General features: G+C 40.1%; 1 protein-coding gene across 2 annotated transcripts in view; it reads right to left on the bottom strand.

Annotated features, from left to right (window-relative positions):
* Positions 1–1174: 1174 nt before the first annotated feature.
* LOC135221736 (succinate--hydroxymethylglutarate CoA-transferase-like) overlaps positions 1175–13824 on the bottom strand; it is a 108362-nt gene continuing 95712 nt past the window's right edge. For both annotated transcript variants that reach the window (XM_064259536.1, XM_064259537.1), the window contains one exon: positions 1175–13089. In XM_064259536.1, the coding sequence (XP_064115606.1) occupies positions 11956–13089 (1134 nt within the window). In that variant the 3' untranslated portion in view covers positions 1175–11955. The remainder of the gene's footprint in view (positions 13090–13824) is intronic.

Genomic DNA, 13824 nt, shown 5'->3' with positions numbered 1-13824 from the left:
CGGGGCGGTAACAACAAAACAATGAAACGAAAAGGCCTAGAATACACAACCGGCTTATCAGAGAGAAGCTATAAGGAAGCAACCGAACTGAAGAGCGGTAGCGCATGGGCCCTATGGGCCATAACCTAGGCTAGATGAAGCCAGACGCCTACACTAACAAAAACATCATAAATTAAATAAAACATGAAAGAAAGAAAACAAAATAGTAGGAGAAACAATCCAGGAGTGTACGACTAACCCGAAAGAAAGTCTACCACTCAAAGCTAGCCGGGGCCGATACTAAGAGCCGTGGCTAGGGTCTGGATAGAAGGAGCCTACGTAAGGTAAAAAGACATGCATGCATGACATAAACCGCGTAGACTGTACCCTAAAACAAATAGGATGACTAAAAATAGAGCGTACTAAAGTAAGGGAAGGTTCTGGGTATGGAAGACCAAGAACGAACCCACACGAGGCAGAACCATGCTGCCATGCTTCCGACCTAGAGTTCATATTTATACCTAAAAAACGGCAAATACTGGCTCAAGGACGGAAAAAACCAAATAGCAATAAACATTGAGTACTTAACTTAGCTGCTGCGATGGCTGCACGCTCCATGATAAGTAAATCCAAAAATAAGGGCACAAAAACACAGAGCAAAAAAGGGCACGTGTATACAGTGTGCGCTAACTGAAAAGGATGGCCACCAGAGGCGCAGCAGTCGGCAGCATGGGATGGAGTAGTAGTAGTTGCTGCCCACTCTGTGGGTCGGCTCCCCTCTTGTGGGGATTTTGTAGTGGGAGATTTCTATTGGCAAGCGGCTCGTGGTAGTGGTCTCACTCGCCATAGTGTTCATACCGACACCCTCTTGGAGGGTGAGCGAGTCAGTTGTACTGACCTTTTTCTTTATTTATTTATTCTCTGGTATGTGTTAGTACATTTACCCTAGAAATAATAGATTAAAGGATATTTCGCGCAGCGACACGAGCTGAGCCCAGAAATTACCACAATCGCATATATGATTTTTTTCGGAAGAGTTACCCCGCGGACGTAAGGAAAAAGTTTTTTCATAAATTCACCATAAATCTAAATATTGTACTAGACTTCCAATTTGTTGCAAAATGAAGGTAAATGCTTGAATATTACTAGAATATAAGCGTTTTAGCTTACAATTACGTTTTTCAACCATTTCGGTAGAGTCAAAGTTGACCGAAGGTTGAAAATTTGTCACTTATCATTTTTTTATATGAAAATATTTCAAAATTGATAAAAGCTACAACCATGGGTTGTTTTTAGTTGTATTGTGCATGAAATTGCGCACACTTCCATATATAAAAATTTATGTAAAGGCTAATATTAAAATGGTGCAAACATTACTACAATCGCATGTATGATCGAAATATTGTGCTAGAGACTTTCAATTAGTTGCAAAATTAAGGTAAATGACTGAATATTACTAAAATATAAGAGTTTTAGCTTACAATTGCAATTTTTTACCATTTCAGTAGAGTCAAAGTTGACCGAAGGTTGAAATTTTGGCACTTATCGTTATCTATATAAAAATATCTCAAAACTGATAAAAGCTACAATCATGAGTATTTTTTGTTGCATTCTACATAAAAATGCGCACATTATCATATATAATACTCCATGTAACGGCTAATTTAAAATGGTACAAAAATTATGTCAAAGTGACGAAATAATTTCCGAGATGTGTCACAGATACTTTTTAGAGCGGTAAGAAAGAAATTTGCCCTTGCGCGCCTGCTTAACGATTGTAAACAAAACAACACCTCGATCTGTGAACTCCCAGCATCCCCCAAGGCGCGTGATTCAAAAGTTTTCGGCTGGTAGGCCTATAAGTATTTTTCCGCGAATTTTAAAAAAAAAATTTTTGAGTCGACGTATGGTACGTCCATTCGGCATACGGGAGACATTTTGACTCGACGTTTAATACGTCCATTCGGCGTTTAAAGGTTAAGCTTCACTTCCTCTTTTCTTCTTAAAGCCCATGTTTCCGATCCATACATTAACATTAGTCTTATCACTGTGCTATAGATCTTGACTTTTAGCTTGACTGGCATTTTATTATCATATACTACTCCAGCTACCTCTATCCACTTCCCCGTGCTGCTTTTATCCTACTGTCAACTTCAGCCTCACATCCTCCTTCTTGGCTTAAAGTAGATCCTAAGTATTTAAACTTTTCCACCTGTTTTATAATCGTGCCTCTTCTTTCTCACATTACTATCCTGCCTCTATCTCCTCTACTGCTCACCAAAACCTCTCATTCACATTCATCTTTAAGCCACCCCTCTCTACAGACTCCTGCCACTCTCCAACCCTTCTCTGTAGGTCTTCTTCATTTTTGGCAGTAATCACCAGACCATCGGCATTCAACAACTCCCACAGCTATTCATTCCTGATCTCTTCACTGAACACATCCATGACCAGCACAAACAAAAATGGGCTTAATGCTGACCGCTGGTGTAATCCAACACTAACTTCAAAGTTTCCTGTCTCCCCAACTGCTGTTATTACTTTTGTACTCGTTCTTTGATATATTATCTCACCCAGCCTCAGCAACTTTTCTGAGACTTTCCTCTTCCTCAAATACCATAACATCACTTCTCTTGGGATTCTATCATATGCTTTCTCCAGGTCTATAAATGCACAACAGAGTTCCTGGTTTCCCTCTAGCCTCTTTTTCTGTAGCTAACTTACTATGAAGATGGCATCCACTGTCCCTCTTCCTCACATGAATCCATAATGTTTCCCAATCTTTATAATCTCTTAATCATACTCTAATTATCCTTTTTAAGCCAACATCTTACCATTTCTCAGGCGAACAAGATTTTGATTGTATTCATCACAAAAAAGTTATCATTACTTTAATAATTGTACGTAGATGCTTTGCGGTATTAAAACAGTATGTCACAGTTACATAACACATGAATAAACTTCAAATAGGGTAATGTTTTTTCATTAGATAAAACTACTTAATATACAATATTCACTTTATATTTTCAATTCCATACTTTGATCTAACAGATCTCTTTGGTTTCCTACAAACATTCTCTTGTGTGTGTGCATATATATTCAATAACCACTGTACAGTATACGTATACATCTATTTTATAACACAAACGTTACAAGAAAAAGCTTGGCAACAGCTTCTTAATTCTATTCATTCATGACTGCTACTTCATTGTTCAGCGCTTGTAAACAAAATATTATCTCGGTAGTTACAAACACATTCCTTATACCTATTCGATCAACATAAGTAACATCTGTAGCACAAAAATCACAATAATACAGAATAGCCAAGTATGAACAAATTATTTGAAACTCCATCCTCAAGTCTACTTTCTTTAAGGCAACCCTCATGACTGACAAGTGTTCTGAGACCATTATTGAAAAAATGCATGTACCCTAGCAACTGCCAATCTACTTCTCCCTAACAACACTCCAAATTAGGTAATGCTGAAGAGGTTACTAACTGACACAACATCTGAAAAGACTTCATTAATTGAGTATGTATGCCATACATAAAATCTCCATAGGTTATCTCAAAATTTACGAGCACAGTTACAGTTATCTGCCGAATCTACAGAATTTGGACCCATTGTTTCACCTTTTGTCAAAGTTCTTATAAAATAATAATAATCATCATCATCATCAAATAATAATAATAAAATCAAAGATTGAAAGTACACACTGGCAGACTAACAATCTTTCCTGCACAGCTATGCATTATGGGCTTTTACAACATATACTTACTGCAGCATAAAGGCACTTTGATACATCTTGTCAACAAACCCATAAGATCATGTAAAATAGTACAATGATATCAAACCAAAGATTTTACAAATTCTTTATAATTACCCCCATTTACAATAGACTCTTTCCATATTTCAAACTTCTAACACAAATTTACGTAAATGTCTAACCAGAGACTCCTTTTAAATTACAATGGTAACTTCCAGCAATCTACATATTCCAGAAAATAGTGACAAACCTACATGTAAAATATCAATTAAAACAGAAACTGTATGCAAAAGTAAATAGTAGAGTATATACATCGTAATGAAACTTTTTCATCAAATCTAATTAAAAAATCTTACCTGTAAAAGAGGAAGTTACATACCCAAGCTTCTTGAAGAGTCCTAACCTTGCACGACAGTTTTATAAAAGTAACTTACCAAATAAGTACATAGCTATTAGTTTCTACTTTACACAGCATCTAAAAATTTTAAAATCACAGTATTGCTCTTTTGTTTTGGGTGTAGACAGTTTGCCCTACCCACTACTAAGGAAAAACAGGTACACCATAGCTAAATCCCTTAATTTGTTTCTGCCGGTCAATGACTACGCAGGTTATTGAGCAGCTCTCTGGATTTGTTTTTCACTATGTTTTGATTTTCTCTTCATTTGGTGAAGTACTCTGTCATTTTTGGTAGTACGATAATCTTATTTAGCTTAGCTAATAGTATTTGGGACTTTTCTTACTGTAATTTTGACTCATTATGTTAAGACACTAGCTTGTCTAGTATTAGATATTGCAGAAAAGGATATGAGACCAGACTCATGCTGGCTGAATGAATACAGTGGGCACAAAGAAAATGTTGATAACAAAAGTGCAATGGAAATGTTAACAGTAAAAAATGCATGTAAACATTTTGGTTGCCCTGGTCAGGCTACTGGGTGGTGGGGTTTGCTGATATGTCTGACAGTTCGAAACACCCTCAAAAGCGACCTAAAGCCCAGACAGACTCAGTGCCGACTCGGTTATGGATGAGAGAAGGTTGTATGTCAGACCGCTTCATCGCCCCTTCTGTCCCTACTTTTTGTCCATTTTTAGAGTGCTGTAGCAGTGATGCCAACTACTAATATGGGGCGAAAGAAGCATACTGATGAAGAAAAAACTCGTGCCTTGACACTCCTTGAGCAGGGAGCGTCAGTATTTCATGTGGCGCGAGATATTGGGACTTCAAGACAGGCCATTTACGTCCTGAAGAATTCTTCTGTGGAACTACAGCCAGGAGAGGTACTGAAGAGGAAACCTGGCCTGGGGGGATCAGGAAGACTTCCCATATACAGACAAGCACTCGAAACATGAAGTTATGAATGATCCATCAATTATAGCTGCTGCCTTAAGGAAAAAGATGCCCACTCTGCTGAAAAATGTTGCTGTTCGTACAATCCAATACTGCCTTCAGAAGTACCTTGGCCTTCCTTGCCACCGTGCTGCTAAGAAACCCATGTTGAATGACAATATGAAGAAGAAATGCAAAGCTTTTTGCAAGAAATATTGTGCCTGGACAAGTGAGCAGTGGAGATGGGTCATGTTTTCTGATGAATCAACCTTCAGACTTGTCAGAGCTACGTCCAAAGTTGTTTGTCACTCTTAAGACTGTGTCGTGGTACCACCCAAAATTCATGGTGAAAACTGTTAAACATCCCTCCAGTGTCATGGTGTGGGGAGCATTTAATGGTGCAGGTGGTTGTGATGAACTCCATTTCATGCACAAGGATGAAACTGTGAACAAATATATACAAGTTTTTGCACTTTTTTGGTCTACTGTAGTAAACCCTAGAAATCCCATATTCTATTACCTTTTCCAGTGTTTGTCAACATTTCCTTTGCGGCCACTGTACATTCCATTTGTTCTTGTAAAGGGCACGTTTGCTCACCAGACATTAGTAATTGTGAGGATTGTAAAGACTGGGATAAGGAGACATGGAAAACTTTAAATGGTAATTTAGATAAACTTCATCATAACAAATTGAGGAAGGCAGCTGCTAGGGCCGAACCTAAAGCTTCAATTAGCCACAGTAATTCTCCCAAAATAGTTCTTGATTTACCTATTCCTTCAACATCTGTGACTGCCTTTCCCCATCTCTCCAGTTGACTGACTTTTCCTGTTTACTGTTCGTTGTTAGAAAAGTGGTTAACATGCTCACCTACCGAATCGGTAGTCCAAAGTTTGTTTCCCTGCTCTGCAAACATGGAATCAGAGGAATTTATTTCAGGTGATTAGCTATTCAGATCTCAACATAATTTGGTTTGGATCCTGCAATAAGCTGTAGGTCCTGTTGCTAGGTAACCAAATTGGTTCCTAGCCATGTAAAAAATCTAATCCTTCAGGCCACCCCTAGGAAAGCTGTTAATTAGCTCAATGGTCTGGTTCAACCAAGATATACTTACTTTCTAGTTACTTTGATCCCTGGCTTTCATTTTTCTGACCCCAATGTTATTGCCAGCTTAGAAGTCCATGTATATTGTAAATTTGATCTCCTTGTAGATACCATTTCCCAGATTGGAGATGTATGAAAGTTCACTGTATGGGTGCCCAATGTCAGAGCTCCCAGAATACAAGCGACCAACCAGTGTTCGAACGCCCAATGTCTGGGCGCCCAGAGCATGAGTTCCCAGTGTACAAGCACCTAGTGTATGAACGGACAGTGTCTGAGCATTCAATGCATGAATTTGCAGTATCTAAGTGCCCAAAGTTTGAAAGTTCAGTGTATGACTGCCCAAGTTATGAGTGCCCAGTCTCTGAACACCTAGTGTCCACGAAGCGATCAGTGCCTGTGAAGTTTGCAGTGTCCAATTGTTCAGTGTGTGAGCGCCCAGTGTCCAAGTAGTATTCTTTATTCATATATTCTGCTGCTGAGGCATGCCCACCAGTCATCAAGAATTCGGTGCAAAAGGTAGAGCTTCCTGTTTCTAGCATAACAGGCTTTCCTCCTGTTTCCGAGGATCTGTCTTTGGTGCCAATTCAACAGCAATTGGATAATATACTGACACTTCTTCAGAAGCCTCAGTGTCATAGGAGCCCCCAAACCTCCATGTGTCTTCGATTTCTTCAGATTAAGAACCCTTTGAAGGGGAACAACTTACTACGAATTATTCTGCGCTATTAAATTTCTTCTTATTCTGGTATCCATCTTTCTTATCTCTAGCAGCCCTGTCTTCTCCGGTTCTGCTTTCTTGAGGCATCAACCTGCAGTGACATCCAGGCTTCCTTGAATGGTGCTTTCCTTTTCCTCCAAGGAAAGCCTTGACCCGCATCAACTACTGACTGGCAGAGAAGAGAGACTTAGGCAAGGCAGTTATTTTTACTCTTCCTTCTCATTTGATAAGACAGACGTAACTGTTCTATTCCTCTGGAGGAGCTCCTTCCTTGGGAGTTTCTGCCTCCTCTCAAGGGGACTTCTCCAGTCCCACTGATGCGACACATAACTGAGCATTTTTCTTGGCTAGAAAATTGTTCAGTTCCTTGGAATTGGACCACCTGCTCAAAGACGTCTTCAGGGTATTCAAGGTGTCCTCGATTGGACAGTAGGGGCTTTGGCCAAAAAGACTGAAGATTGAACCACTTTGCAGAAGAATTTCACAGCGTATTGGTTGGGAGTGGCATGCACGGACAAGGTGATACGAGACGGCACCCAGGAGCTTGCAACCATTTTTACAATAGGCTACCTTAAAAGGAAGGATTTATGGTGTTCATTCACCTCTACAGGAGTAGCTCCTCTTAGAGGTCGTCCCTCTTTTTCACCCCTTTGGACAAGACGAGTCTTTTCCCTCAAGCGACTCTGGAGAAAATGACAGCCAAACTTCAGAAGAGTCAACTCAAGACTTACTGGCACAGTCAACTAAGAGGACCAGATTGCAAGCAAGAACGCCATTAGTTTCAACATCTCTATAAGGATGACCTCCCCCTCTCTGACACAACATCCCTTTCAAGGGGGCAGAGGTAGCTTCCAACCTCGACCACAGACTAACCTCAGGTTGGTACAATCTAGCAAGAAGACTACCATCAAACCCATCACACACAAGTGAGGACCCTGTCCTCCATGGCCATTTGGGAGCAAGACTGCTTCTTTTTTGGAGCAAATGGAAGACCTTGGGTTCTAGAAGTTTTGAAAGAGGGCTATGTGATGCCTTCCAAGGAGAAACCTCCATTAGCGACCTCTTTCATCAACTTGGAAGCACTCTATAGGCTCAGAGAGGTTTTCAGCCCCGTCTCGAGAAACCTCAGATCTACTCGAGAAACAAGCTGTGGACGTGGTTGAAGATCTCAAAACAGAGGGGTTTTACAACTACCTTTTTGTCGTCCCTAAGTCATCGGCAGGATGGAGACCTGTCCTGGACGTCAGCACCCTAGACTTCTTCAGTCAGACAATAAAGTGCAGTCTTTCCTGTCAGCCACCCATCAGGGAAACTGAATGGTGATGATTGATATGCAAGATGCATATTTCCATGTTCCAGTACACCCAGAATCAAGGAAGTATTTAAGGTTTATCTTCCAGGACAGGGTGTTCCAATTTTGGGCTCTGTGCTTCAGCCTCTCCACAGCCTCTCAAGTATTTATCAGTGTTCTCGCACCTCTGGCAAAATGGCTCCACTTAATGAGAACCAACATAAGTCTTTTATTTTGACAACTGGCTCCTTCACTCCCAATGCATGGGGGACCTTCAGATGATGCTTCATCTCACCCAGGACTTAGGGCTGTTGATCAATTTCAAGAAATCTCAACTAGTTCCTACTCAATCAATCCTCTATTTGGGGATGAGGATCAATTCTCTAAATTTTCGGGTTTTTCTGTCACACCAAAGGATTCAGAAATATTTGCCCCCAGAAAGTTAGAAAATTCAAGTCTCGCCTGTCTTGCTCAGCTGAAGCGTGAATAGCCTACTGGGAACACTGTCTTCAATCGAGAAGTTTGTGCTGCTGGGAAGGTTACACAACAGAGTGCTACAGTTCTTCCTAAGGGCCAGCTGGTGCAGGAAGAACCTCCTGGACTCACTTATCTTCCCCATCACTCCCAAAATCAAGGAGGACCTTCAGTGGTGGTTGGTAGAAGACAGACCCTCAGTAGATAAGTCACATCCTCTGAACCCCAACCTAACATTTTATTCAGAATTGTCAGATCTGGGTTGGGGAGCTCTAGTCAACAACTTGGAAGTTTCTGGGATGTGGTCCCCAGTCAAAAGGAATCTGCACATAAATGTGAAGGAATTAAAGGTGATAAATCTGGTTCTTCAGAGCTTCCCAGCCACAACTTACAACAGGATAGTTGCAGTCCATTCGGACAGCATGCCGCACTGGCATACATCAGGAACCAAGGAGGTATGCACTCCTTGTTTTGTTGTACGAAGCAGCTCAGGACTTCTGATGTGGGCACAAGACACCCGGACCAGCATGGACCCTGAATCCATAGCTGTGCACCGACCTGTGGAAACAGCGGGGAAAGCCATTGAGAGACCTATTTGCAACGTCAAGAAACCATCGTCTTCTGCTGTTCTACTCCCCGCCTCCGGACCCACAAACATGGACGACAGATGCAAAGGACTGGTCCAACTTAGATGTTTGTGCCTTCACACTATTCAGCATGGTGAGGGAAGATTTGGAGAAGATCACATCCCACAGCAACACAATAATGACTTTAGTAGTTCCCTTTTGGCCACAGAAAGAATGGTTCCCTGATCTTCTTGGCTTCTTGGTAGACTTTCCAAGAATGTTACCTCAAAAGAGAAATCTCAGACTACCTAATTTTCACAGATATCACCAAGGTTTATCCAATCTTGCTCTGAGAGGCTTTAGACTGTCAGGGAGCTTGTCAGAGCGAAAGGATTTTCAAGAAAAGCTGCAGAAGAAATTGTGAATTGTAGGCACCGATCTTCTACTGCAGTCTACCAGGCAAAGTGGTCAGTCTTTTGAGAATTGTGCCGAGAGCATAACATCTCATCTTCTATGATTACTGTAACACAAGTCACAATTTTTACTTTTTCTGAGGTCTAAAAAAGGACTGACTACAGTCACCATTAAAGGATAGAGGGCTATGTTAAGTTCTGTTTTTAAACACAGGGGATTAAACCTGTCAACTAATCAGGATATCAGGGATTTGATGGAGTTGTTGGATATGTTGCAACAGCAGAAATCTGCAGCAATTGCCTTTAACTTGGACGTGGTCCTTAGATGCCTTTCAGGCCCTCCATTTGAACCTTCAGACTCCTCCTCACTATGGAATTTGATGAGGAAGACTTCATCATTAATCGCTTTAGTCACACAGAGCATTAGCAAGTTGCAGGCCCTTCATAAGAAATGGGTTTTTGGCAAGGGAATGCAGTATGTTTCCTGGTCTTAGGGTTCTTAGCAAAGGCTGACCTTTCAAATCCTGGCCTCATTCATTTGTTATCAAGACCCTAGTTGATATCCTGGGTCCAGCAGATCAGGAGAGGGTGCTTTGCCCAGCACAAGCACTGAAGATATAATATGAAAGGATTAAAGGGATTAGAAGTTCCTCACAGAATCTCTGGTGCTCAGTTAAGAACCCTACATGGCGGCTATCCAAGAATGTCCAAACCTTCTTTTAAGGACCGTAATTTCTGACACACATGTGAGAGTTCAAGAGGATACCCTCCCCATGTGTAAAGTCAAGGCTCATGAAATAAGGGCAGTTGCCACTTCGTTGGCCTTCAAGCAGAATATTTCTCTCTCCATGATCTTGCAACCCACATATTTGAAATGAAAGTCAGTTTCACTATGCATTACCTTTGCGATATAGAAACAGTGTAGGAGAAATGTAGTACACTAGGCCCATTCTTAGCAGCTGGCATGGTATTGGGTAATGAAGGATAGGAGTAATGCTTTCTTTTTTGCTATCTCCTCTATTTGACTGGGGATTGCAGTTTTTTGGGAAGCCTGGGAGCACTATATGTCGTGAGTGCCCTACAGCCATTGTCTTTTAATGGCTGAGTTGGAAATTTTTTTATGTGGTGTAGAGTTATTTATCTGGTTATATGTTGTTGTACTGCACCCAGGGCAAGGGCACACGTATATATATGCGCATATGTACATATGTATAAATATTTTTGGACTGTAATCTTTGGAAACCTGAGGTTTACGCCTATGTTGCGAAAAACCCAGTAAAGTAGAAGCGACCCTTGGCTCTACCTCCACGCCAGTTGAGAGGAGCTTCAACCAGAGGCAGTACAGGCAGTCCCCGGGTTACGACGGTCTCGGCTTACGACGTTCCGAGGTTATGACGCTTTTCAATTATATTCATCAGACATTATTTCTAGGGTTACGACGCATGATCCAGGGTTATGACGCATGTTCCAGGGTTACGACGCCTACAACGCTCATCTGGCAGATGAAATATGACACCACAAATGCAAAATAATCAATATTTGAAGGTTTTTTTATGAAAAATTCCAAAAGAATGCAGTTTACATAGTTTTCAATACACCCAAAGCATTAAAAGTAAGGTTTTCTTAGGATTTTTGACGATGTTCCAGCTTACAACGATTTTCGGCTTATGATGCGTCTCAAGAACGGAACCCCTGTCGTAACCCGGGGACTGCCTGTACTGTGGCTCCCTCAACAGGAAAGGTTACAATAATAGTTTCACAATGCTAGCTAACTTGCTATGTTAAATTCATTTCCATTTCTGAGTATTTTGAGTAGTGCTACGTATGTCCATGTATCCCACCTCCTATCGATGTGGGATTCAGCTATGTAATTATTTGGTAAGTTACTTATATAAAAATGACATTTTTATAATAATATACAATTTTATATATACTTAGCAAATAATTACATGATCAGAGTCCTCCCTCCTCCCTGGTCATGGACATAGAGCATAAACAAATTGATTGCTTTAGCTGGTATTGGACAGGGCAAACTCTCTACACCCAAAACAAACAAGCACTACCACAATTTTTAAATTTTGAGCTGCCTCGTAAAGTAGAAACTAACAGCTATGTAATTAATTGATAAGTAGTATATCAAAAAGTCTTATCTTATTATAAAAGTGTAATTTTTCTTGATGAGAGAAAGAGTGAATTGAATACAAAATCAATGAACAAACCTCTCCACATCTCCAAATATACTTTCCACTAAACCTAAACTTTAACAAGACCAACAACTACAAACTTTTATGATTAAAACACAAAGACTGCAAAATGCTATACATTGGGAAGGGATTTTACACAAGTTTCTGTACTCTCATTGCTATATACCACACCCTCTTCAACTAACTTTTCAACTTTTTTACTTGGGTACTTTAATATTCTGGATAATACCTCCCGTGTGTGTTGACCAAGTATAGGTGGAGGACTCCTTATTTTATTTTGTGACTCACTGAATTTAACTGCAGGGGCCACTTGTTTTACACTTCCAGCTGAAGGATGACTTACTGTTTGAACCACCTGTTCATGAACAACATGAGGGTCAGAAAATGTATCAGATAATGAATTCACAGGCCCATATGGCAAGGAACATCCTTCCAATATATCTAACCATTCTTTAGTTGACTTTTGTACGAATGTCTCTTTTAATGTTTCAACGAGCGACTTTCGATTTTTCACCCTAAGAGCATTTGTGGCATATCGGTTATCTTGCAACAAGTGGTTAAGATTTAATCTCTTACACAAAGCAGAAAACTGATCATTGCTACCACCACCAACTGTTAAATATCCATCTTTTGTTGGAAAGGCTTGATAGGGCACTATACTTTCATGTGCAGTGCCCCATCGTTTTGCCTCAATACCTCCATTCAAATAATTAGAAGCTAAATTAACCATACATGACAACTGTGTGGACAGTAAGTCACAATCAATTTTCTGGCCACAGCCAGTCCTCTGCCTTTCTAGTAATGCTGCCATGATTGCACCATGAGCATACAACCCAGTAGAAAGATCTGTCATGGCTACACCAACTTTACAAGGCTCTCCATCTTCAGGCCCTGTCACACCCAGAAGGCCTCCAAAAGATGCAGCAATAACATCATAGCCAGGTCTCTTTCTATAAGGACCAGATGAGCCATACCCTGATATAGTGCAGTAGATCAAATGTGGGGCTATTTCTTGCAAAGCATCATAACCTAGACCCAACCGATCTAAGGAACCAGGGACAAAATTTTCTACTAAAACATCACTACATTTTGCCAAATCTTGTAGTATACACATACCTTCTCGTTTTTTAAGATCTACTGCAATGCTCTTTTTATTACGATTCACACTCAGAAAGTAACAGCTTTCTGTTCCAACAAAGGGAGGTCCCCAATGCCGAGTTTCATCTCCTTTGGTGGGGTGTTCAACCTAAAATAAATGGAAAAAAAAGGAAAATTAATCAGAACATTAAGTGTCCTGCAAGATACATTAACACCCCTCCATGCCCTTTTGACTATTCATTGTTTTCATGAGTAAGCAGTTGAATTATTTTTTTGGAATTTGGTGGCCATCTGCATAAGCTAAAAATGTACAGAAAACTAAGAGCTTAGAAGGCTGTAAATGCATTAAATACATGTAATACACATTAGTCAATTCTTCCATTAAAATACATACAAATAAATTATAGCAAGTAAAATCTTGGCAAAAAAGTCATACACTTGCACGCTTAGAAACATTAGACAACATGGTAATCCCTAGTTAAGAAAATGAAGATACAAATGGGAAGTCACACGGGAAAACATATTCTACACATACTGTTCAAATCTAATAAAAGGAACCCATAAAAATGCCTAAATATAGTAATTTCTTTCTATAGTTTGACATTTTTATGGGCTCCTTTTATTATTGGAATTATGTTGTAACAGAACATTTTTACCAGTCATACTGTTAGAAATACGTATAGAGGAAACTAAGTCATACTGAAAAATATTTACACCACAACAGGTATCCAATGCATATGATTGTTCTTTATGAAATAATGCAACAAGAGAAATTTATTAGCAAAGAGGAGAGAAGAGAACCAAGTTTTCAGGCAAGAAACGTGTTCATGCCATACTGGTGCCTTTTATATGAATAACATGAAGGCATGGACTACAAGAATAT

This window comes from Macrobrachium nipponense, chromosome 3 (assembly GCF_015104395.2).
Source record: "Macrobrachium nipponense isolate FS-2020 chromosome 3, ASM1510439v2, whole genome shotgun sequence".
In the NCBI taxonomy this organism is placed as follows: Eukaryota; Metazoa; Arthropoda; class Malacostraca; order Decapoda; family Palaemonidae; genus Macrobrachium; species Macrobrachium nipponense.
This window is presented reverse-complemented; position numbering and strand designations above follow the sequence as displayed.